We start from the raw sequence: 25,984 nt of genomic DNA, 5'->3' as shown, positions 1-25,984 counted from the left end.
CATCAATATCATGATAAATTCCCGGTGAATTTGTCACGATGGGCTAACTGACCTGACTTCAGGCTCCTTTTTTCCTCCACAGAGTGCCGCGACGGCCGGCGAGTGTACCGTCTTCTACTAATTATCACCAATAACAAAAAGACTTACTATTTCCACCAAAGCACATGTTTTTGTCGCTAGCACATGCCTATTATTTTTCAAAATTAAATTATTGTTTAACAATAACAATGTCTGTCCAAGTGTGATATCAATCATATACATTATACAATGAAGAATTTTAATTGCAGAATCACTACGAGACAAGCCATTCCTAGCTCTAAACTCGACGGCCAAGACGAAGATCCTGGCGTTCCTGTGCAACGAGTTGTTACAGAACAAATCTGTGTTACGACAGATCGACGGATCGTTAGAACACCTCAACCAGCTCAAGAAGGAGAGGTACCTCTTGGATATGAAGATTAGGAAGTGAGTAACCCTTTAAAATATACTCTATTGGAATCAAACAAATATAAAGATACTGTTACGACTATTATCATTGGTGGGGTAGTATCTAATCTAGAAACCAAAAAGTTGTCTCATACATTCATTAGTTTTGAATCTTAACTTTGAGATATAAATCACATTCTAACTAAACTTGAAAAATTGTATTTATAGAACAAGTAATGGAAAAAATTTGACAGAGAATATATTCTTGTTAGTTATATAAAGTTTAAAATACTATTATAGGTTGCCTGGAAGAAATCGCTATTTAGCGATAAAGCCGTATTGTAATTATGTTTTTTTATGTTAGTTTATGTATTTTTTTTCTTTCTGTGAGAAGAACTAAGAATTTATATTTAATTAAATTTCATTATATTAATATATTCGCAGAGTCCGTGTACTCCATCAAAGAAAATTACGCACCGAACAAACGGAGAAGCAGCAAGCGCTCGCTTTAGAGCGCATGCAGCGGCTTGTTGAGGAGAGCACCGCCAATTTGAACAGAATCTCACCGCAACCCCACGAGGACTCGTGGCGAGGTAATTTGAATCTTAACGTTTACTGCCTTCTTGCTGCACAAATCTGTTTTGTTATGGTATATTATATGGTGATATGATATATTTAAATATCCTACTAAAATCTTTTTTATACTATATTTTCTGTAAAAACCTCACCATGAAAAAAGCTATTATTTTATACAAAGAAAATCTTATAATATCTATACTAATAATAAAACTACTCGACTAAACCGAACTCCTTTATTTACAAAACGCAATTTACATTGACTTTTAAATTTGATTCATTTAGTATTTATTAAACGATATTAATGTAATTTAAAATTAAATACATAATACAAACAAATTCCGTAAAAGCTTTCCTAAATAATATAATAATAGTACCTATTTATTTCACAGAAAACCCCATACAAGAAAAAGAAACGCCCAAAAAGGATAACTCCCATGCATCCGACGCCGACGAGAAACCAATCTCTCCGTACAAGGACGCTCCGCCCGATGAAAGTGACAAGGAACTCTCGCCCTTAAAGGATTTGTCCAACAATATCAAAACTAAAGAGATATTAAATAATAATAAGGAGGAATGTTCCCCGGCCGACAATAAGTTAGATAAAGACAGCGTTATGGGTGACTGCGATGCAATATTGAGTGATTTGGAGAGCGAAGGCACTCAGCCTGAAGAGGTAAGTTATACAGAACGTTACCTATACTAATATTAGAAATGCGAATATATGTCGGACTCTTTGATAACTTTCATGACGAAATAGATGAATTTTTACATGGATTGAAATTTTGCGTGTTTACCAAGTTGTGAAAAGTTGGGATAAGGAAGAAGCAGATGATGATGACCAAAGTTGTGAAAAGTCTATGAATCACACAACGCATGAGTTGTATTAAAGTTGTTCTGTTCATGTAAGTCGATTATTACCGTTTACTATCATCATGTGAGCAGCCAGGTTGCTTGTCATGCCAATTACCTACAAAACGTTTTAACCATAAAAATGTGAAATGTGAAAGTATGTCTGTTAGCTTGTTATGGGTAAACGCATGTACGGATCGCAATATAATTTAACATGAAGATATATATTACTTTTACATTTTTAGATATCTTATAAATCTAAAAACACGTCTTTTATTTTTTAATTCGAGATTAACAGCCATTAAGAAAATATATTTAGAAAATAAATATAATTTTTCTTCCTAGGATGAAGATAAGAACTTATCATCAGAAGAGCTTGGCCGTAAGCTGGAGAAGCTGCTCAGACAATCAGAGCAGCAGTTGCAGCAATTAACAGCCGGATCACACGCACTCCGAGCCACCTGCTATGGACAGGACAGGTACATTATCATTTTTATACGATTTGAAAAAGGTTAAGGTTATAATTCGATCGTGGGGTATTTGTGTGTGTTACCCGATGTCTTGGTTCGTACTGCGCTTATTTTGTCAATATTGACAATTCATTCTACTTCGGTATTGTTTATCTAATATAAAAATTCATGTGTCTCATTGTTTGTAACAAAGATCCTATGAAACAGCTTGAATTGATGAAATTTAATGTATATTAAGTTGGTCTCATAATAAGAAGTTTTCATACTCCTAAGTGATAACCGGGAGTTCCACCGACAAGAGCACAGCTCTTAAATTATGAATGAAATAATAACCACCCACTCAAGATTTTGTACATATTTTTTTTATTTCAATTTTTAATGATTCTGTATTAAAAATATAAATGCAAGGCTACATTTGGCCCTTCCACAATTATTCCCTATTATTACAGCGATATTATTATTTTATCAATTTTCTAACCTTCGATAACTAAAAATTAAAAATGTTTACCGCCCAACGTACTAACTAAAGTCAAATATAATAATATGTACAAAAATATTTTTGTCTTTATGATTAAAATTTCAAAATTAATTAATAGACAATTTTTAGATTTTTGCTATTTTGTTTCTAACAGATACTGGCGACGGTACTGGTCTCTGGGCAAGTCTGGCGGCATCTTCGTAGAGGCAATGGAGTCAGCTCAACCCGAGATTATGCAGTACCATCAGGGTTTGGAGAACAACGCGATCAATGGCAAACAGGCTGTCGACAGTAATAAGAAAAAGAAGAAAGGTGAGTGAACCGTTTTAGGAAACCTTCAAGAATGAGATTCCTCCTTAAAAGACCGGCAACTCATCTACAGTTCTTCTGGTGTTGGGAGTGTTCATTGGATTTCTTCCCATCACATGTTATCAGTCGAGTGATAAGCCTATTTGCTCCCTATTACGTCTAATAATTACGTAAGGCAGTAATGATGATTTTTCAACGCTTAGAATAGGGGTCAAAAAATTGTCAAAATTAATTTCGATAAAGAAGAGTGAAGTATATATACATAGTAATAATAATAAATAATCTCAGGACAATTCACACAACGCCATCTAGTCCGAAGTTAACTAGCTGAAGCTTGTGTAATGGGTACTAAATAACTGACACAAATACATTTTTTTTGTAAATACATACATATTATACATAGAAAATACCCAGACTGATACAAACAATAATACTCATGAATACAGTGTTTGTATCGTGCGAGGAATAGAACCCGCGACCATCGGAAGCAAGGCGGTGTGCTAAACCGCTGGTCGACCAAGGCTATTAATTATAATCGATAGTGTTCATTCCATTATAATTCCATAATAACTTTACCACTAAATTGTTTTTTTATATAGGTGGCCGAGAAAAGAAAGATTCAGAAGATAAACGAGACCCAGAGACGGAGGCTCAGAAGAAAGAAGAAGCACTGAAAAGTGAATTAGAACTAAAGAGCATCAAGTCGGAATTGAACTTGAGTGATCACACGCAAATCATCAAGTACGAACCCAACGTCAAACACGGCGCTTGTAAGGTCGAAGGTAAGATATTTTGTACGCAGTACACTTGTCTGTAGTATTTTTTTTTAAAGTTATATATTTTGTACCAGACTTCACATGTTACAAAGTTAGAGTAGATATTAGTCTGGTTCTTATTGTTTTTTTTTATGGTTCTTATTGTTTAGATTAACTAATGAAGATATCAACTAATAGCTATTAAATTTAATTGGTTACTATAGTTTTGTACTCTATTTTTTCCTAGAGATTAGCAGTTTACTGTATACTTTCGTACATATTATAAATTCTTTGCTAATTTATTAACATTATTATTTTTTGTATTAATAAAGTATAAACATTTATAAAATTAAGGATAATTGCAGAGAAGTTTTTCTTATTTATATGTTAAATAAATGTTTCAGAGTAGAAATGTACTGAAATTATATTACAATAATTATAAGATAAATGTAAAACGAAAACTGGGAAAAAATACTTTTTAGTTGAAACTTACTGTTTATCTGCAGGATCGTCAATAAAAATGGAAGAAAAATACATTCAACAAAAGCAGAACAATGAAGAAGAAGACATGCTTGATATAGAAGACTCCATCCCCACCGCGTTCCTCGTCCAAAAACCCACCCATAAACCCATGTACGCCACACAAGCTGAACCGGTGGATAAACCACAGGAGATTGTAAAAGTAGAGAATGTGGTTAAGAACGAGACAGAGGAGGAATCAAAAGAAAAGGATCAACTAGTCAACAATTTAGAAGAATTAAGAAAGTTAGCCGAAGCAGTCTCCTCCCAGCTCGAACCTAAAGAGGAAGTAAAAGAAGAGAAGGATGTAAAAGAAGTAAAGAAAGAGACAATGGAACCGGAGACTGCTCACAGTCATTTATACACAAAGATTCTAGAAGGAAAATGGTTCTCAATTCTAAGACATGAGGATTCATTTTTGACTAACATTCACGAGGATAAAAATGACAAAATACCTGAGTATTGTGATAATGAACATACATGTTCTGAAGTGGTGGTGTGTCAAGGGCACAAGTGGGATGTTTCCAATAATCTACACTTGTTAATTGACCCGAGTTTGTTCACGCTAAACAGTATGGTGACCAGTGTTCAAGTGCCGTCTAATAATGTGTATGCAGATTCAAGCTTAACTATGTCAGGATTGGATCAAGTAATGATGGATGCAAGTTTGAATAAAGATACCAGTGTGCAGGAAACTGAAATGGAAGAAGATAACAAGGAACAGGTGAGTAATATGAAAGCTACATATATATTTTTTTCATGATTGATAATACAATAGTGTTTCTATCTGCGCTAACGCTATACGCTAGCGAGACACTGGTTGAGTATGTCACTTCCTGTCATCCTTGAATTGACGTCCCTGCAAATTGTTTAAGAATCACTAGTTTTCAGGGAGATCACGTGATATATTGTGTGCAATTCCCATTACCAACGACCCCCTCCTATTTTGTTACTAGCGAGTAATAATCATAGCTGAATAAATAATCTGTTTTAGTTCAGTTCTAAAGTATATAAAAACCATCATTCCTAAGAATATCGTTCAATTCTTTGCCCTGACGGGCGTAGGCAGTGAACTCTAAAAAAGGTCGAGCACAATAGATTTATGCAGCTCGCAGTGCTACAGGTCCCTTTCGCACCAAGTAATAGCACAAATTCAATTAAAAAATATTGTACTAGATTTTGCTACGGCTTCGCCCGAGTACACATGACTTTGTGAGTTTAGTACATGTTAACATTAATTTATATCACTGTAGGTAATACCTTCGTTCCTTGAAACTACTTATAACAAAATCGGCTCTCTTGTCATCATTCCAGGATAATGATCTCGAGAAAGAACTTCAAGCGGATGCCCTGAAACATGACGCAGCTTCCCATAAGGCCAAAGCTCAGAGCCTCTCCAGCCTCGGTCTTCTCAACTTTAACGCTCTTTCGACATATGTGACCTGTGACAGTCCACCCCCGATACAGATGTCGCCTGAAGAACTGGATCAGCTAGAGAATTGTAAAGTCCATGGTCTCCCGAAGAAGGTCGAGGGGAAATTCGTATCTAGAGAGCTTAGGTAAGGCACATACAGTACATATATTAATAATATATTTCATATATTATGGTAAGTAAGTAATATATCTATTATGGCATTACAAATATGTTATACTCACCCTCGCCGCTCGTGAAGTGTTATCAACATCTTTATAATACAAAGTCGCCGCCGCTGTCTGTTCGCTTATATCTGGTAAATTCTGCAACAGACTTTAATGCATATTTTAGCACTAGATAGAGTAATTCGAGAGGAATGTTTATATGTATAATACATGCGTGTTATAGTATAGAACAAGTGGACAATTCAAAGATTTGTAATGCATGCGAGGTAGGGTCGCTAGTTATTTATGAATAACGATAATATACCAGAATCCGGTTGATCTACAGGCATGGCTGGTGGCGCATCACAGAACCGGAACAACTGAAGGACCTAATGGATTCTCTTCATCCACGAGGAGTTCGTGAGAGAGAACTACACGCCGCTCTAGTGCAACATGTACCCTTGGTTAACAACAAGGTATATTGCAATTTAAAGTAACAACAAAAATGATATAGATACCACACGCAACAGACAGTCCTGTCTATTGCGTGTTCTATTAGTGTGAACTTTTTTAAATTCTAATACTAGCAGCATTAGACATTAGTCCCTTTTTTATAAATGGGGACAATTGCGGATGGCACTCCAAACCCCGGTAAGAACTAATAGAGCTGTCAATAAGGCCAACTCTTGGCTGACAGTATTTAATCAGATGTATAGTTTAAAAAAGTTTATAGTAATATTACTGTTTGGCGAATTGCTGTTGGTCTGGAAGTCGTTGGATTCAAAATACATCGATTAAAATATGGGTTTCGTACTACCTCATCATCTCAGATGGGGTAATCACAGGCATTTTATATAGGTCTGCATGTTTTCTGTGTATATTATGTTTGTATTTTAATAAAATGCATATATATCAGTTTTTTATTACCCATAATACAAGCTCTGTTTAAGTTAGTACTAGTTGGCACTGAATGAATTGTCCAAGTTAATTATATTATTATTATTCTAATAAACTCTACAGCTATACATAGAAAAAGGAGACATCCTGAGCACGGAACTGTCTCTGTCGCACGTGGACCGCGTGATCGCACAGAACGGAGGCTTTCCCAGCCCGGACCCTCCCGGATCCTACTCACTAGCCACCGCCAGGAGGCTCGATATGCAAATACTGAATACGGTGAGTATAACAAGGACACACAGAAATAAAATATATATGACACGCGAAAAAAAGACAGCCTCTACTCAGATCAGTGTTTTCCAACCGGAAAACATATATTATAATTGTTATAAACAGCGGAAAACTGCGGAATTATAATTAAATAATTCCACACTTGGCAGGTGGAGCTGTTAGAAGAGCGAGTAGCGGCCGCGTGGATGCAAGTGAAGGGCTGGCGACCCACGCGGGGAGTCGACGACACGATGTCCATAGTGGCCCGAGCCAGGCAGAAGCTGGCACAGCTCGAAGCTCACATAGAGAGACGATATCTCAAACCGCCTTTGGTACAAAGGTATGCTAGGTAAAGTGAAAATCATTGATTCAGTCACTGTGGTGGGTAGTTAACTGTTTGTACACTGCATGTTGTCTTTGTGAATTAACACGAGGTGATAAGGTAATTTTTAATTATAATATTTATCATCATTATCATCATCATCATCATCATCATCATCATCATCATCATTCCCTCTCCCTTGTCCCATTTATTTGGGGTCGGTAAAATATGTTTTTCTCTTCCATTCATCTCTGTTCGCAGTCCTTTCTTACAGATTCATATGTAACACGTTCCTTAAAATATTATCTTCATTTGTACGTGCCCAAACCATATAATAAACAAATCTATTAATTCATAAACACTTCTTTCTGTTTGAATTGGTCTGGGTGTTTAAAAAATAACATCAATCCATTATATGTCTTACTAACAGTATAATCATGTGTATATCACCACTTACCATTAGGTGGACTGTCACATTGTTTGCCATTTACTTTAAAAAAGTGTATGTTTTGTGTTTGATATTTTGACACGAACTGTGTTTGTTATTTTGCATGTGTTTTGAGTGTGTTTGGGATTGGTGGTGGTAACTTTTACTGAGTGAGTTATATATCATGCCTGGCGTGCCGAATGATTAATTTCTATGATTGTATCCGTCTTTATAGATAAACTAAATGAAAACTAAGAATGAACTATTTGCCGAGGTTTTCTCGAGAGACTACAGCATGAGGTTTTAGAAGAAGAGTATATTAAGGTTTCTTAAAGGTCGGCAATGCGCACGTGACACCCTTGGTGTTACAGGCGTATGTAGGCTACGGTAACTGTTTACCATCAGATCAGATCGTATGCTTGTTTTCCACCATCGTTGTATAAGAAAACTAAATTCCCGTGTTAAAATTTTGGCGTTGGCGTGACCAAAATTACATTCAAATGGTGAATGAAATGTTGTTTGCATATTTCCATGGGTTCCTAAATGGTTTGAACATTTAATTGGATCCGGTTGGTGAAGCTGCTGTCCCATACTATAGGATTACAAATTTATTTATGTATCTGTGTTATATTTGTCTCTTCTTAATGTACCATTAACTGAGATATATTTATTTTCCTTATAATGGTTGCGGTCGATAAACTGTGTTAACAAAGTCTGGGAGAAGTTTAGTAGTCCGGGCACTACACACACAACAGCCGAAATGAGAGGCTAAATGCGGAGAATAGAGTTCAAATTACATATTACATACATTATGTAGGAGTATTACGTATCTATTTAAAGATCATCACACTGATTAGTAATATATTGAACAGTACGGCAGAAGCAACCCTGGGTGCGGTGCTACAAGGCGAACATGGCAACTCATCCACACCTTCGCCACAAAACACCGATGGAGCGAATGAAGTGAAAGGTATTTACTTACTTTCAGAACGTCGTGTTTGGTACGCATAATTAATATAGTTAAACGGGTTTTAACACGAATAATTTTATGGTAAATAAAGGTATTTACCTTGTATTTATTTACCTTATTAATCTTTGTGTTTACCTCTATGTTGGAGTAGGTTGTACTAGCCATTATCAGATCCTGTCATCACATTATTAATATTATTACTGTGTAATTACGACATCTTAAATTCACTACAATATAAAAAAAAATATTACAATTATAATTTAATTGAAGATTTAAACATTATAGTCATATTAACAAACAATCTCAAAAAAAACAATTATTGTAATCTAACGCGGCACATCGAGGCTGTGTAACCAAGGTACTGGCAGCGTTGCCTCTGATTATATTTATCCTCTGGGTAAAGTAGCTAGCACTCGGGTCACAAGTGATGTACATCTGAGTGTTTTATTTTCTACAGATACAAAAGGCATATCCCGAGGTCTGGCAACATGGCGGGAAGCACTAGGTCGCTGTAACACGTCGGCTCAGCTCGCGCAGTTGGTGCAGGCGCTCGAAGCAGCTGTCGCCTGGGATAAGAGCATCATGAAAGCCGTAAGTATTGGAAACCGATGCATATAACGACCTCGGTGATCTAGCGAGTCAGCACACGCTCTCGCTTCCGGTAGCTGAGTGGATTTCTGTACAAACATTGTATTTATATGTATAATTGTTTGTAGCGGTCTGGGTGTTTTCTATGTATATTGTGTGTGTAAAAAAAAATGTATCTGTATTTATATCAGTAAATTAGTATTTGTAATTCTTACAATTTCTAGTAGATGGCGTTATTGTAAAATTGAACACTTTCTGCTTTAGTTTTAGCCAAAACATGTAATGTTTTTTTACCTTGTGTTAGTTGTAGAATTTTATATGGTTCTCTCAAGTTATTGGTAAAAAGTGTATTGATTTATTAGAACTCTTAGTACCTCATGGTTTTTACTCTAGTGCAGATAATACAAGATCTGCCGAGCGTGGTACTAGATGGCGCTGTGTGGATTGTCCTGAGGTATTATTATTTATTTTAGAATTGTCAGTTCTGCTTGCGGGGAGATGATGAAGAACAACTGCTGCTGTGCGACGGCTGCGACAAAGGCTACCACACGTATTGCTTCAAGCCGCGGATGGAGAAGATCCCGGAAGGCGACTGGTCAGTCCATATCTTTTTTGTAGCATTGTCTATAATGCTTATTATTAGTACCTCAACGACATTATCACGTCTTCGTACTTGTAGCGAACTCCTTTATGGATTTTTATATCATTTAAATTTTGAAATCATATATTTTTGACCTTTTTCTTTGTCCTTTTTTGTAACTATCTATTATACATCGCTGTCGTACTAGTTGCATTATAATTATCTCTGTATTTTTTCTCACAAAACCCTCGTTAACATCATCAGTCTCTCATCAGATACTTTCGCTTACTTACAGTACCGTTTACTTTCATTGCCATATCTCATAACGGAACTCACTGAATAATCTGCTAGCGATGGTAGAAATTGGAGAAATAATATTGTCTACGCATGCCACGGTGTACAAAGTATACTTCTGGTGATATTTGTACTTATAATGATGTTATCGAATGCAGGTACTGCTGGGAGTGTGTGAACAAGGCTCGTGGTGAGCGAGTGTGTATAGTGTGCGGCGGAGCGCACCAACACTCGCGCACCATCCCCTGCGCGCTGTGTGTGCGCGCCTACCACCAGGACTGCCACTACCCGCCGCTGCCCAAGGTACACTACACCACACTACACCACACTACACCACACTACACCAACACTCGCGCACCATCCCCTGCGCGCTGTGTGTGCGCGCCTACCACCAGGACTGCCACTACCCGCCGCTGCCCAAGGTACACTACACCACACTACACCACACTACACCACACTACACCACACTACACCACACTACACCAACACTCGCGCACCATCCCCTGCGCGCTGTGTGTGCGCGCCTACCACCAGGACTGCCACTACCCGCCGCTGCCCAAGGTACACTACACCACACTACACCACACTACACCACACTACACCACACTACACCACACTACACCACACTACACCACACTACACCACACTACACTACACCACACTACACCACACTACACCACACTACACCACACTACACCACACTACACCACACTACACCACACTACACCACACTACACCTCACTACACCACACTACACCAACACTCGCGCACCATCCCCTGCGCGCTGTGTGTGCGCGCCTACCACCAGGACTGCCACTACCCGCCGCTGCCCAAGGTACACTACACCACACTACACCACACTACACCACACTACACCAACACTCGCGCACCATCCCCTGCGCGCTGTGTGTGCGCGCCTACCACCAGGACTGCCACTACCCGCCGCTGCCCAAGGTAAAATGTGTGTGCGTATATATAGTTTATATAAACCATCCCCTGCGCGCTGTGTGTGCGCGCCTACCACCAGGACTGCCACTACCCGCCGCTGCCCAAGGTACACTACACCACACTACACCACACTACACCACACTACACCACACTACACCACACTACACCTTAATGTATTAATGTATCTACAAACATTTTTTCAATTTCCACAAAATATGGTTGTAGGTTAACAACTATTTCAAAGATGTATTATGTATTAATTATCAAAAAATATGTTTATTTGTTTTCAGAATCCGCGTGGCAAATGGTACTGTTCGCAGTGCATATCTCGAGCGCCGCCAAAGAAGCCTCGCAACACTAAGAAACGTGAGAGCAAACACAAAGATAGCCTAGAAATGGATCAAAGCATGGTGCCTAGGTGAGGTTTATTATTATAACTAGCTACTCGCCCCGGTTTCGCCCGGGTGTATATGTAATATACCTATAAACCTTCCTCTTGAATCACTCTATTACAAAAATACCGCTTCAAAATCCGTTGCGTAGTTTTAAAGATTGAAGCATACATAGGGACGGACAGACAGCGACGGCGACTTTGTTTTATACTATGTAATCATAATGATAATAATTGTTAAAACGAACGTTTGTCTAATTTCGTTGAATAGGCGTTTTAATATTTTATTATTTGTATATCTTCTTTATTGCACTTTGAAATACAGTATTATACTTAATTATATACAGAGTGACAAAGGTGGGCTTATTTCTAAAAGAGATCTCTACCAGTCACTTAACACAGCGTGCCATAGCTAGTAGTGAGTGGGTAACACTGCTGCAACTAGGAATATAATGTTGATATGTCCGAAATTTACCAATAAACATTTATTATTCCTCAATTTATATAAATAAATAAAATGTATACATATACTTAAATATTATATAAAAAGATCATCAAATATATGTAGAAATCTGTGATATATTATGTATATAAACATGTGATTGTCCTGCAGTCCAGCTGCGTCGCTGGCATCGACATCAACAACAGCAGAGGAATGTCCTCCCGCTGTACTCAACACGCCCGAGAAGTCGGACGGCGCGGAAAAGCTTGACGAGCCGATCGCCGAGCCGGAGAACGGATTAAATCACCACCCCGGTAATTATATTAATAATTTGGACGGTGATGAGGATGGAATGGTGATCCCGTTTGCGATAATCGTATATTCTGTCTGAGATGAATAATAGGCAGTATCTGAATAATAATATCCCAGGACAATTCACACAGCGCCATTTAATTCCAAGCTACGCAGAACTTGTGTTATGTGTACTATACAACAACCAGACTGATACAAATAATCCACCATCGGAAGTAAAGCGTTGTGCTAAACTTCTAGACTACCTGAGACTGAGGCCGTCAATAGATTATATAATTTATTATAAAAATCAGATTTTAGTTATTTATATCCCGATTAGTTTTTTTTAAGAGTTATGTATGTATGTTGGAACAGCGGCAACCGATCTACCACCGGAAGAAGGTACCCCCGAGAAGCGGCGCTCGCTGCTGTTCGTCGGCGGCAACGGTCAGCTGCAGCACGACGAGGACCATGTCGACGGTGAGATGACTGTCAAAGCCCTGATGTCTACCTCTCTCACAATCAAATCAAATCAAAATATTTTTTTATAAATAGTTTTATTCATCTAGGTCTTTTACAGACTCCTATAATCTGTCAAATTGGACAAATTCAGAGTGCTTTCGAACTAAGAAGAACCGACAAGAAACTTAGCTGTTATTATTTTCTAATGAGCAAGTTTACAAAAATACAGATTCATTTAGAGAGAATGGAGTAATCATCGTCATATATTACTGCAATTTTGTCAAAAAGAAATAGTATAATCAGTGGCCGTAACCCTAACAGTCCAGTCCCTACGAGCAGCACTCGTTCTCGAGTATGACGCATAATCACGACGCAGACTGACAAAGTCAACTGCAGACAATTACTGTCATTCCATACAATTCATTCATTACATTTCCAGGCGAAGACCCAGACACCGAAAATGTTCCACTTGTCTCGCGAGCGAAGAAAGAGAAGAACCCAGTCAAAAAATTGCAAAAGGACATGCAGATATGCAAGTAAGTAGAAATATAAATCTTTGTTAGTCAAGTAAGAGCCCAATATATATAGATATCCTTGTCACAATGTTAGTTACCATACTCCTCAGAAACGACTTTATTATGAAAATTTATTTGCTTCAGTAAGTATGAGAATCGGCCACTATCTATTTTTCATATCGCTAAGTGATAAGGTTAGTCCGCCTCTAACATTTTTTTTTATTTTTTAGACAAAATTATTTTTTTCTATTTATTTATGTTTAAAAATACATACATTAAAAAATATTATGTATTTTTAATGTCACATTATAAAAAACACGACTTTTCATTCGTCTGCGTCGAATTGTTTTTAGTCCACCTCTGATTGTTTTAAAAACAGAATTTAATGATTCTTCGCATCTTCTTCAGGAATCTTCTGTGCGAAATGGAATGCCACGAGCACGCGTGGCCGTTCCTCATCCCTGTCAACACCAAGCAGTTCCCACAGTACAAGAAGGTGATCAAGTGCCCCATGGATCTCTCCACCATCAAGAGGAAGCTACAGGATAGCAGGTAAAGTAATATTCGCCCATTATTGTTGACAGCCTCGGTGGTTAGCACATAGTTTTACTAGTGCTAACCACCGACTAGTTCACGGGTTCGATTCCTCGCAGGATGCAAACATTTGTATTTATAAATATGTGTGTATTTATCGGTTTGGGTTTTTTCTGTGTATATTATGTATGTATTTACAAAAAATGTATTTGAGTATTTATATCAGTTCTCTGGTACCCATAAATCTAGTTTTGCTTAGCTTGGGACTAGATGGCGGTTTGTGAATTGTTCGATATATATTATTATATAATATATATCAGAGGAAAGTCGGTCAGTGGCTTAGTGTCTTTAAATTGTGTCAACATGTGTATACTATGGTTTTCCTATAATAAATAAATATACATATAATTATTTCTACACAGCTATAAGTGCAAAGAAGAGTTCGCGTCCGACGTACGGCTGGTGTTCACCAATTGTGAGGTATTCAACGACGATGACAGTCCGGTTGGCCGCGCCGGCCACTCCATGCGGCAGTTCTTTGAAGACAGATGGGCGCAGGCCTGACTGATGCACTGTCAAAGCACTGACGACAGTCGGACTGAGTGAACACTTGTACAATACATAAGTCGACCCGTCATTGCTTTGACTGTTGGAGTGATGATTATTACTGTCAGTCTACTGACTGACAACGTATTTGACGTTACAATGAAAATTTGGAGTAAAATGCAGCCCGTTTACGCTCCGTTTTTGCCTTGACTATTATTTGTGTTAATACGGGTTGTATCAGTATACATGTCAGTCTGTCAGTGGGTAAATCATGAGTATGTTCTACCTACTAACAGATTGGCAGTTGATGACTATCGGATTGAGTGAAAATATGGTCTACGGACTTGTTAGTCCGCGCGTTAGCGGACGATTATCGGTTGGAGCAAAAAAATTATATAAAATGCAGTCGGTCGATACCGTGAAGCTAACGTATTAGCAACTGAATTAAATATTTATTATAGTACTAACTACATGTATTGTACATATAAGCCTTCCTCTTGAATCCCACTATCTATTGCTAAAAATGCAATAAACTCTGTTGCGTAGTTTAAAAGATCTAAGTGAACAGACAGCGGAAGCTACTTCATTTTCTACTATGTAAAGATACAAGTTTATCAACGTACTATAGATTCACAGTGTTAGCGAAAAATTGTAGTAAAATATCAATAAACTGAAGATTGTCGGCCAGAGAGATACCAACTCCTCGTTAATGAATGGTTTGAGAACTTATACAGTGGGAACTTATAATAATCACCTGAGAGTGAGTCGCCCATTCTACGTATTGACTATATAAGTGAATATTTATTATAATAAGTAGTTTTATATATACCATATATGTCTATATTATATAAATATTATAATAAATATTCACTGGACTGAGATACGTCAATGGACTTATCTCAGTCCAGACAATTGTCGGAGTGAAAAGTAGTAATGCTGTCACTCGATACATTAGCAAAGGACTGACAGAGTTGACGTCGTATTTATTGCGTAGTTTTTCGACTGAATTCTCGATCTAGTGATGACATTTATCGGAGTATTATCAAATTAAATGGAATCATCTGGATATTGGTAATGTAAGACTGAATAAGAGTGGATACGCATTTTTAATAGTGGAGTAGGAGTGACTTATTTATTCTTTCAATAAGGTTGAAAATCGGATGTGTATAGTAACATTTTTATTTGTTCATTCGATGTACAGTCACATACAAGTATACTAAAATAACGATCTAATTGTATCTCAAAAAATAAATATACTAACGAGTAAATAATATGATATTAGTGTATTTTATATTTTATTAAGTATTGTACATACAGTGAAATATGTTTTATTTCAGAATACAATAAAAAACGACATTGGGAAATGTATATATTATATATTTATTTAAATTAATAATATGTTTTTATAACTGTATATTAAAATTTAATGAAAGTATTGTGTTTTTGAGTTTCCCGACATTTGTTCGACATATTCGGGTTTGCTTTAGAGCGCTACGCATACATTACAGCGTCTCGCCTCGCATTCAGTGCGAAACATATGAGCAGAAAAAAATACATTACTTACTAATAAACTAAAACTAAAAAATACATTACTACATTAGATTCTCGTACATAGTTTTAAAAATGATATATAAGTTGATTGAAATATGTAAGTTTTATAAATAATATAATATAATGCAATAGCATAAAAATATTTATAGATTCTTGTACGTGACTGTACATCTTTTTTTTTGACATTCAAATACCATGACTTGATGAGCTTCTATGGGATTCTGGAAAGAACATACAGGAAGTCCCATAATGTAATATTCAATTCGTGAAAAACAATATATAATATTGTTTTAGGGGAACCTTAAAAAATTAAAAATAAATGCCAATTTTAGTCCAGTTATAAAATTGTGTTTCCATCAATGTAAAAATGTTGTCGAGACTGACGGAACAATGCATGTTTTAGTTGCGTAATTGGTGGAAATTCTTAAACATATTTATGATCTGATATAATCAGTTTAAGGTATATTTTAAATAAATCGCCGTCTTTCAAACGTTATCAAGAGATATATGAAAATGCAAGAATATCAATCATATATGTTAGTTGAATATGATCTCGCGTTATTGTATTCTATATTGATCAATCATAAAATACATTTGGGATTTGCAATATTTGTCTGTGCAGCTATTGTTTGTAGCTATATATTTACTATTTTTTTATTTATTGACATAGATGGATTTTTTTATAAATTAACGAGTAGGCATTTTATGTTTGCTGATTCAAATATATTTATTCCATACAGATTCTAGTTATCCAACAATAATGTTTTTTTTTAATGACAGTAATATTATAAATTAATACTAATAATAATTTATTACTTAGGCCCGTATTATAAGTGGGTAAACATTAATTTCACTACCTTTTTGTTAACATACCATAATGCATGCGAAATCTACACGCAAAGACATCCCACTTGCTACTTAATATGTACCAGAGTGTTTAGATTACATCAGTCTTTTTTTTTTGTAGGTATCACTTACTAACTTCCTTTTTAGTATTCATGTTGCATGTGTACCTCAATCTCACCTATTGCAGTGCAATTAAAAGGAGACAGGATATCTTAGAGCTCCGGAATAACAACTCAGGCTGCACATGATCATGTGATGTCCATGACGCTGTTGAAATGGTTCTGTTCAGGTGACGGTTAACACTCGCAATCAGCTGAACTGTTACTGAAAGAAAAAAAACTTGTATATTTCGATCTAATTCCGTCATATAGCTTGATGTGAACATTAAATTAATTAATTAGATGTACATATCTTAAGGATTTTAATCTCAAATTGAAATCAGCAGTAATATATTCCCAAGTGTATTTTAATATTTTACTATAATATCTGAGTGTACATTCATAATAATAAATTATGATTTCCATTCAAAAATTCATTCCACATAATATTTTGATTACAAAAATACCACTAACATTCCATCAAGAATTGGACATACGACCCATTAGGTCATATTGGAGATGAAACGAAATTGTAAATTAGGAATCTCGTGTAAAAATTCTGGACTTTTGTAGCAAAAAAAGAAAATGTGAGCAACGCACACATATTAATGGTGAGTGTATTTAATTGTGTAGGTCACTGTACATAGATAGTATTAACTTTAGACACTAAAAGTATTAGGGCAAGATCTATTTTTAAGTATAGGCGATGTAGAATTATTGAATGTCATTTTCGAATATTATTTTTATAATAATTTGCGCGTAGCAACGAAGCAGTATTTTTAATAAATTCATTATATTTATTGATGGTCGAAAATAATAGTGTAATCGATTTAATTTTCGAATTTCGAATACTCTTTCCGTGGCCAGTTATAGTAGAGTGACTTCTTGTAAATGTATTGGATGTGTAAAAAAAATAAAAAATAGTCTATATACATATAAATGATGTTTTTCTCTATAGATGCGAATAATGGTAGGTGCATAGTGATGTGTAGGTGTGCCGGCCGGTGCCGGCGTCGGCACTAGCGTCTACGGCATTTACTGTGACCCGTTTACTGGGTACGACATTTCTCGATCGCAATCATCGGCTGTGATGGATCCGATATTAAAATTCTATTATTTTCCATTTTAATTACTGTATTGTCTATTTATATTTTATTTAAAGTGAAAGGTCTATAAATATATATCGAGGAATGTCGTTCCGATTTTAATTATTATGTAACTTTAGAGAATTTACAATGGGATGATATATCATGATTGGAATGGTTAGGAACATTTTTCTTAATTCTATGTCTTTCAACAAATATAATTGAGACAAAACCAACTTCCATTTCGTTCGATATTAATTTCTATTTCTATAGGTATAAAGTGCATATCAGAAAAGGTATTAGAGAAGGAGTTATTCAAATAAAGATTATGACATGACAGAAAGAGATGGGAAATAAAGTTACTTTATACACACTTGTGTTAACTCTTGAAATATTGAGTTTGTAAATTAGATTGTCATTCATTCTTCCAAAGTTGCATGTCCTATTTTTTTTACTATTCTATAAAACTTTATCTGGACCTGTTGGTACTTCCCATTGTAAAATCTCTATGTATAAAACTAAAATATTATGACTCTTATTAATAAAAAATATAGAATGATTGCGATACATTCATTCATAATAAATGGGAAAGGAGGCCGTAAGCAAAATATCTTGTAATCCTAGAACACCCCAATGCCGCTGTTTAATCGCTATTAAATTATCGCATTTTTTTAAATTAGTATTTCGTGACGTCATATTTAAGTTGAAGATACTTGAATGACTTTATCCCTTCTCCTTTAGTCTGCTTTCACATATCATTGACGAAGTGTTTATTTATATAATTTCTCAAATTTCTGAGTCTTTATATGAAAAAAGTTTAAAAGAAATAAATCTAAAAATATTAAAGATTGACTACTCTATTTTAATTTCTTAACTTTCTAAAACTTGAAATAGTAACTGCAGGTCTACTCTGTAATTTAATCACAATATTGTTTTAAATCCAATATTTTTTAGTACAGTACTTTGAAACGTAATTAAATGTAAATTGAATTAATCCATAATAATATTAGTTAGCTCTTTAATTAGTTTGGAATTATTAACAAACAATAGGTCACAATTAACTTCTAGAGTAGACCGGCTGATATGTGAATGGTCTATGGACATACATACGGCACAAATTATTCAATAGGAGTTTTAGTTTTAAATTCTTGTAATACTGCCAATCAAAGGACGGTGTTGTATGACATTGTGGTTTACTTGCTTTTGTAATTGTGAATAAAAAACAATATTTTTTTGTTCAACTTATTGTTGTTGAATATATTTTTAATAACTGGTATTTTAAGTAATCATTATAAACATTAAAGATTTTTTTTTTTCAAATTTAAAACGTGATAATTTTAATAATCCTTTTTAAAATGGGTAAACATGCACTTTATTGTAATAATTAAAATTTTAATAATTCTTTCATCTATACAAAGCTCATTTTCAGCGAATAGAGATGATACTTTATTATATGTTTTTAAAAACAAGTAAGAGTAGAGAAGTACTATAATTAACTCGTGCCAATCCAGTGCAAGACTACACTTAATATTTTTTTAAATAATGACATAATTTACAGTGCCCTGTAAATATCGCTATCATACGAATGAATGAAAGATACGAAACGCTTTCACTGAATGTATAAGAAGCAATAAAAGTAAATTTCATCTTTTTCGCCTTCTCTTTGAAAGAGATACGTATATTTTAATAATTCTAAATATATATTTTTCTTCTGATTGGCAGTGTCGTTACAAAGTGATTTGTACGAATATGTTGAACGTGTTTTTGACCTATTTTTTTTTTTATTATTTTATTTATTATCATCAATTATTTATTCTCCAATAAATTGACGACATATTACTGTGTACTTATGTTGTTGACAGTTGATTTTAAAGTGAATATATGTAATATACTGCATTAATTCAAAACTGTCAATTTTTGAGAAATTTACTCTAAAGCTTTAATTTTAAAGTTTATTTTCAAATATTTGTTAATTTTGCGTTAATGTAGTAAATGTGCGATGTATATATACATATATTCGGATACACTTATCTACTTGAATTAGTGACACTTAATTTTTTATATGTTAAGGAAAAATATAATTTTCTTTTTATATGTACCTAGTAAACTATTAGTCATTATTCTCGTATCGTTTTTTATAAGTTTTATTTAAAAAACATTGTTATATTAAATATACAACAGCACAACATTATTACTAATTTCACTCCCAAGTATTTTTTATGTATGAAAGTATTAATTTTTAATTAACATCTCCCGTGTCTGTATTTTTTTTTTATTAAATTATTGCTTACCTAGATATTTTAATTCACATAATCTTGGCCAAGTGAGTGTGAACCCTACTGCCAGTGTATAAGAACTATGTTTGTATACTCGGCGGATGGTGTTCGATTCGTCCCCGTCGCAAGCATGCAGACAGTACTATATATAAGATGTTTATGTTGTGTGCAACGGTTGATTTTAACTATAAAATGGATATATAAATTATATATACGAATAAATAAATAATTTTTGAAGCACTTCCATTTTGTTTTATTTTCTACAAGCAATATATATATAGGCTCTCGTTTACTGCTAATGCAGTAAAAAAAAAACCAGGTCTACCTTCTACTTTACTTTATTTAGGGAAAATCCTCATAGAGCCTTACCTCCCGTAAACTAGTTTGCCGGACTCTTACCGGCTAAAAGCCCCAAGGTGTTCCTTCTCTTTATCTGTTGTCAGGGTTACGGGAATACGTCCGTCCGTAGGTCCGTCTATATGCATAACGGACGGACTTCATTTTTTACATTGCTACAAATGGGAGGCACGTGGGCACCCGCGTACCCGACCCTGGCCCTGGCTGAGGGAGTGGATATAGACCTTTGCCGGATCGGATCAGCAGAAGAAATTTCGCACTCCCTTTCCGTTTCCTCTTCATTACGGCCTTGCAGAACAAGAGCACCGCAGACCTGGATCCGTCATTGCTCATCATTTCAATTATAACGTTTGGCAAACGAGAGGCCATTACCTATTACCGCGATCAGGTAGCGACGTTACCTTCTACTTTACAGTATAATATATATAAGGAAAAACAACCAAATATGATGTGACAATCATTGAATATAATGTATGAATGTTTAAATGTATATTTTCTGAAATAACATGAGAAATATTCTATCTTATGTACGGTCTAGATCTAGAGAATCGGACAATAGAAGTAATTATAATGAATTTACCGATTGGATAAAAATTCGTAGATTAATTTTTTTTTATCATTCTTTGTGTATATGTAGCCTTATAAACTGAACGAGACTACTGAAATAGCCAGTAAAATGTGGGATCGGCAGTTTGATATTTAATAAAATAGTTCCTCAACAAATAATAAGTGCATTAAAAGAAAGATTATATAAACTGATAGAGTTTTATATAGAATGGAGCTGTATATTGCGAGTGGCGGATGACGTGAGATAAAATTTTACAGATGAATTATGGAACGTGTCTGTCTCGTCCGTAAGCGACCTATAGTCATGAAATCAGGTAATATATCATGAAAATACTCTAGAAGCGTGGAAGCTTACTGGTACCGTAATGGTTAATCATAAAATAGTCGGAAATGAAACTACAGCACTGTTTTTATTTTATATATTACACATTATTTATTCTGCATCTCTTTAGCTCTCGCCTGTTTCATCTTCATTCGCCGGTGGCTGCGTTTCCTCTTGAGTGGCACGCTGCCGATTAGTTTGCCGGACTTTTGCAGAGCTACTAACTTGGCTGACTTGCTCTGTAAATAAACAATATAAGTTTGTACTTATAGTAGATCACTTTAAAACGGACGTATCACTCAATGTTCGTCTAAATCTACCTTATATTGGAGAAGGGGATTGTTAGCAATAGAAACTAGTCTAGTACCCCATTGACAGCAAAAGACCTGGATACATCAGCTCGACGTCTACGCGGTCCCCCCGCCCCCTCCTGATCGTGCCCCGCCTCATACCATTAACAAAGATGGGTGCAATATTATCCATAACAAAAATCCAGTTTATAGTATGGAAAATTCATAATAGATTCATAATATATAACAACATATATTAGTAAAAAACCTAACTGCGATAAAATAAGGTAGCAATAAAGGTTTTAGTTTATAAAGTACCTTTCTCTATCAAAATCAATATATATGCACCATGCTGTTCTGCATTTATAGGAACTTAAGATTAATATAGCGCCATCTATTGCCAACAATTAGAATTAAACTTCTTTTGTAGGTTTTGGGACTTCATAACAGAACATACCTTAGCTTCGGCTTTAGTGATTTTGCTATCCTTCTGCGTGGTATAGAGTACGTTGATCCTCTTGGTGCCTAACATAGAGTGATGTTTAGATAACGCCAACTGAAACAGTACGTTCGCAATTACATATGAATACGCAGACGAAGTGTGCAGATCAGCTAGTTTAATGATAAAATACATATAGGGTACAGCCACTGTTACTCACTCAAAATAATGTGTTACAAACAAAGAAATAATTGATGGCCTTGGTGGTTTAGCAGCTTACCACACTGCCTTACTTCCGATGGTAGTAGATTCGATTTTTCGAAACATTTGAAATCTTGAGTATTATTGTTTGGCTGGGTGACTGGGTAAGTATTTATATTAGTTGTCTAGATGGCACTGTGAATTGTGCACATTTATTATTAGTATACTGTTTCTTTACAGAACTGACTATAGATAATCTACTAACCTCATATGTTGGTTCGTTCTTCAGCTCAATGTAAGCAATGGCGCTTTTCTTCCCCTCACTAAGCTTGGGGATCCGAACATCTGCGATGTGATCGCTTAACTCGGCGAAATGTTTTCTAATCTGTTAAACAAAACATACAATTACAATTTTTAGGTAATTGGAATAAAGTAATTTTGGCCACCTGATGTTACACTGCCTTGTGATATACAGAATAATATTGGTTTATTACTATTTCCTTTCTATACATATTGAAATAAAATATACACAAAATTTTAAGTGAAGCTTACCACAATACATTAGTTAAAACCACATGCAATCATTTTGACAATCATTGTTGTGAGTGGTTGAATACCACTCAAAATAATGATTGTCAAAATGTTGATGTGAGTTGATAAAGTTTCAACAATCTCCCAAGTACAGATAGTAACTAGTGTCATTTTTATTACTTGTTACATGTTGTTGTCACTGTCAAAGTACTTTTATTAGACTATTCTGTATATGTATATAAATAATAAAATTCTTAATTTAAAAAAATATGAACTATAAAAATATGTGGCCAGTATGTCAGCAATAGTGTATATATTACCTTTTCCTTATCAACATCCAATGGTAAATTGCCTATAAATACAACATAACGTTTTTTCCCTTTGACTTTCTTCACTAATTGTTCCTTCTCTTTTACAACATTTGTCTTCTCACTATCTTTATCGTCAGTTTCCAATTTCTTCTTCAAACTTATTTCAACAGGTTTAGGTTTATTCAGTTTACAATTCTGTACAGCAGTTTTAAGCATATTGTACAGTATGCGTATTTTCCTCAAATCCGTATCTGTTAAGTTGACTGAACTCTTGAGTATGAGTTGTATTTTACTGTAGATTACATCTGGCACTAATGAGTCTGTGGTATCTTTTAATTTGTCCCGTAGAAGTTGCCGAACTCTTCCTGAAAAATATAGAAAAGATCAGAATTTATTTATTGCTATTTTTTATACATCTAAAATTGATAAATAAACTATCAGGCCGATGGTGGTAAGAAATGTATATGGTTCATGGACATCCAAACCGTTTAGAGAAGCCCATGGCACATATACGCATTGCCATTTTTGAGTACCACTGTACCCTGTATTATATAGAGAAAAGCACAAGCTTACTTAAGGACACAATATTGTTGTTTACTATATTACACATTATTAACAATCCTTTTCCCTCCAATATAATTGTTTACCCCAATACCTTATTAACTGATGGGTCTTAAGGTTATTTGCTACTAGCTGCACCCATGACTTTGTCCATGTAGAATTTTACTTTATTTTCCTAAAATAAAAGTAGCCTAAGTTACTCCTTATTACATCAGCTACCTGCCAATAAAAGCTCCATCAAAATCAGTCCAGCCATTTCACAGATTAGCCAGAACAAACAGACGACAGACAGACGAAAATTGTAAAAAATATTTTAGTGTATGTACCCATATTTATATTCATATGCATGTAGTAAAAAACGGTTATATCAATATTGCAAACAGACACTCTAATTTTGTTTATATATATAGATTCCAAGTCAAGTGGAAAAGGTATACATTGTCCATCCTGCTAATAAACATTAGGTATAAGGATATTTACCTTTCTGATTATTATTCATGGGTACACTAAGGAACCTTTGGACAAGGTTCTCATCATTCAGCACTGGATACTTCTCTGCTATCTCCTCCTTGGTCAGACCTTCAAACATCACCTTGGGTACAGCCATCTTCTGTGTAGCTGGAAATAATATTTAATACAATATGAGTAATATTTACAATAGAACAATCAACATTGATAGCATAGTAATGTAATTTACAGTGTAATACATATTTTAATAAATCATATTTAAAAAAATTAGAATGTGACAATGTCATATAATGCGTAAGATATAATTTATGTATGAACCCTATAGTGTGGAATATAATTGAATAGATGTAGTGCATACCACCATGTTGTTTGGTCTCATCAACAGGAACCTCCTGAACTTGCTGCTTAACATCTTCTGATTCACATACAGGCACCTTTGTTTTCTTCTTCTGTTTAATTCTCTTTGAGATTTTCGACACTGAGTTCACAGGTTTAGGCTTTTCTGTACTAAAAATATGTCTTTAAATTAACACTTTCAACTCTCACCAACTCAGTTCCATTATCATCAATTAAAAAAAAACAATCCCAGTTGTACCAATAATTATATTATAGTAGGGAGTACTTACCTTATGTTTTTCACCATGTTTATTTTTTTTTCGCATGTGTAGCAAATCGAGCATGAGTTTTGAAGGTTATGACACCCTGTGTGAACAATAATTTATTAAATAAATGAATATCTGTTATAATACATATCACAAGCAAGATTCTGATCTTATTGTGTATTTTTAATAAATCTTAGAGTAAATAATATTGTTTACATTTAAGTATATATATAAATAATAAAAAATAACCTACATGTAACCGAAGGCGTTATTTTATATTTCTACTATAAATTCTAACAGTATATGTATATTGTATGTAATATACAAAATAAAGTTATTTCGAACTACACAGTTTTTGTAAATTTTGACAAAATATAATTTTTTAAGAAAGTATTTTTTTAATTAAGTTTTGACGTTCGTTATTGATAATTGGACTGACAGAAAGCAAGTATATAATGACAGTAACTCTGACAGTTAAGTCTGACCCACAGAACACCAATATCCTGACCGGTAATCAGACCGAAAGCTGCAGTCTAAAAACATTATGTGATTGTTTTGATACGTATCCTAAACACATTGAGACGACCTCGATGGTAATCGTATCACAAGAATTTTATGACACTCTGTGTCCAATTTTTTTTAATGAAAAAATACCGGCTTGTGCTGGTGGGATAACAGTCGAAGATAAGCATAGGGTCAAGTCAGTTAGCCCATCCTGACAAATTTACCAATAATATATTACGACGGTTTCCAGGGGGAACCGCGTGGAGGTCAACCAGACATGGTATATAGCTAGCAATATGATCATCAGTCCACATTACTATTAATCCCCTTTGTAGCGTAGCATCAAAGTTGGACTGTTCCAACTATATTAAACTTACTTTGGCTTCTGCTTCGTTTTTTTTTTAGGTTTTAATTTTCATAAAATGGTTCTGCCTGCAGTATATCTGGATCTGGTCGATCAACCTGTAAATTTTCCACGGTGGGCCAACTGACCTGATATCTTTCCTCACTGTATTATGTTCATCTTTAATATATA

At 34.9% G+C, this 25,984-nt stretch overlaps 2 protein-coding genes across 2 annotated transcripts in view; one reads left to right on the top strand and one right to left on the bottom strand.

The window, feature by feature from the left end:
- Nucleotides 1-14,702, top strand: part of LOC131855264 (bromodomain adjacent to zinc finger domain protein 2B-like) — an 80,938-nt gene extending 66,236 nt beyond the window's left edge. The window contains exons 32-52 of the mRNA XM_059206508.1: nucleotides 288-465; nucleotides 871-1,019; nucleotides 1,395-1,678; nucleotides 2,200-2,333; nucleotides 2,957-3,114; nucleotides 3,711-3,893; nucleotides 4,373-5,109; nucleotides 5,700-5,944; nucleotides 6,310-6,439; nucleotides 6,984-7,139; nucleotides 7,301-7,479; nucleotides 8,752-8,849; nucleotides 9,307-9,440; nucleotides 9,911-10,032; nucleotides 10,470-10,614; nucleotides 11,550-11,677; nucleotides 12,264-12,406; nucleotides 12,759-12,863; nucleotides 13,285-13,381; nucleotides 13,769-13,912; nucleotides 14,317-14,702. Of these exons, the coding sequence (XP_059062491.1) occupies nucleotides 288-465; nucleotides 871-1,019; nucleotides 1,395-1,678; nucleotides 2,200-2,333; nucleotides 2,957-3,114; nucleotides 3,711-3,893; nucleotides 4,373-5,109; nucleotides 5,700-5,944; nucleotides 6,310-6,439; nucleotides 6,984-7,139; nucleotides 7,301-7,479; nucleotides 8,752-8,849; nucleotides 9,307-9,440; nucleotides 9,911-10,032; nucleotides 10,470-10,614; nucleotides 11,550-11,677; nucleotides 12,264-12,406; nucleotides 12,759-12,863; nucleotides 13,285-13,381; nucleotides 13,769-13,912; nucleotides 14,317-14,458 (3,791 nt within the window). The 3' untranslated portion in view covers nucleotides 14,459-14,702. The remainder of the gene's footprint in view (nucleotides 1-287; nucleotides 466-870; nucleotides 1,020-1,394; nucleotides 1,679-2,199; nucleotides 2,334-2,956; nucleotides 3,115-3,710; nucleotides 3,894-4,372; nucleotides 5,110-5,699; nucleotides 5,945-6,309; nucleotides 6,440-6,983; nucleotides 7,140-7,300; nucleotides 7,480-8,751; nucleotides 8,850-9,306; nucleotides 9,441-9,910; nucleotides 10,033-10,469; nucleotides 10,615-11,549; nucleotides 11,678-12,263; nucleotides 12,407-12,758; nucleotides 12,864-13,284; nucleotides 13,382-13,768; nucleotides 13,913-14,316) is intronic.
- Nucleotides 14,703-21,624: 6,922 nt separating this feature from the next.
- Nucleotides 21,625-25,367, bottom strand: LOC131855339 (nucleolin-like). The gene is made up of 8 exons (XM_059206592.1): nucleotides 25,199-25,367; nucleotides 24,970-25,045; nucleotides 24,702-24,850; nucleotides 24,356-24,493; nucleotides 23,324-23,679; nucleotides 22,738-22,857; nucleotides 22,290-22,388; nucleotides 21,625-21,781 (listed from the first exon to the last, which is right to left on the bottom strand). Exons 2-8 carry the CDS (start codon nucleotides 24,984-24,986, stop codon nucleotides 21,650-21,652), a joined length of 1,011 nt encoding a protein of 336 aa, XP_059062575.1. The 5' UTR covers nucleotides 24,987-25,045; nucleotides 25,199-25,367; the 3' UTR covers nucleotides 21,625-21,649.
- Between the last annotated feature and the right edge of the window lie 617 nt (nucleotides 25,368-25,984).

This window comes from Achroia grisella, unplaced genomic scaffold (genome assembly GCF_030625045.1).
Source record: "Achroia grisella isolate CSIRO2021 unplaced genomic scaffold, CSIRO_AGI_Agris_v1 utg1360, whole genome shotgun sequence".
Lineage (NCBI taxonomy): Eukaryota > Metazoa > Arthropoda > Insecta > Lepidoptera > Pyralidae > Achroia > Achroia grisella.
This window is presented reverse-complemented; position numbering and strand designations above follow the sequence as displayed.

What these genes read in the sequence shown, in the direction of transcription:
- LOC131855339 (XM_059206592.1), bottom strand. An exon ending in TGGATGTTGATAAGGAAAAG is followed by an intron (nt 22,858 to 23,323) that starts GTAATATATACA and finishes TTTGTTTAACAG; the next exon opens with ATTAGAAAACATTTCGCCGA. An exon ending in AGAACGAACCAACATATGAG is followed by an intron (nt 22,389 to 22,737) that starts GTTAGTAGATTA and finishes GTACTGTTTCAG; the next exon opens with TTGGCGTTATCTAAACATCA.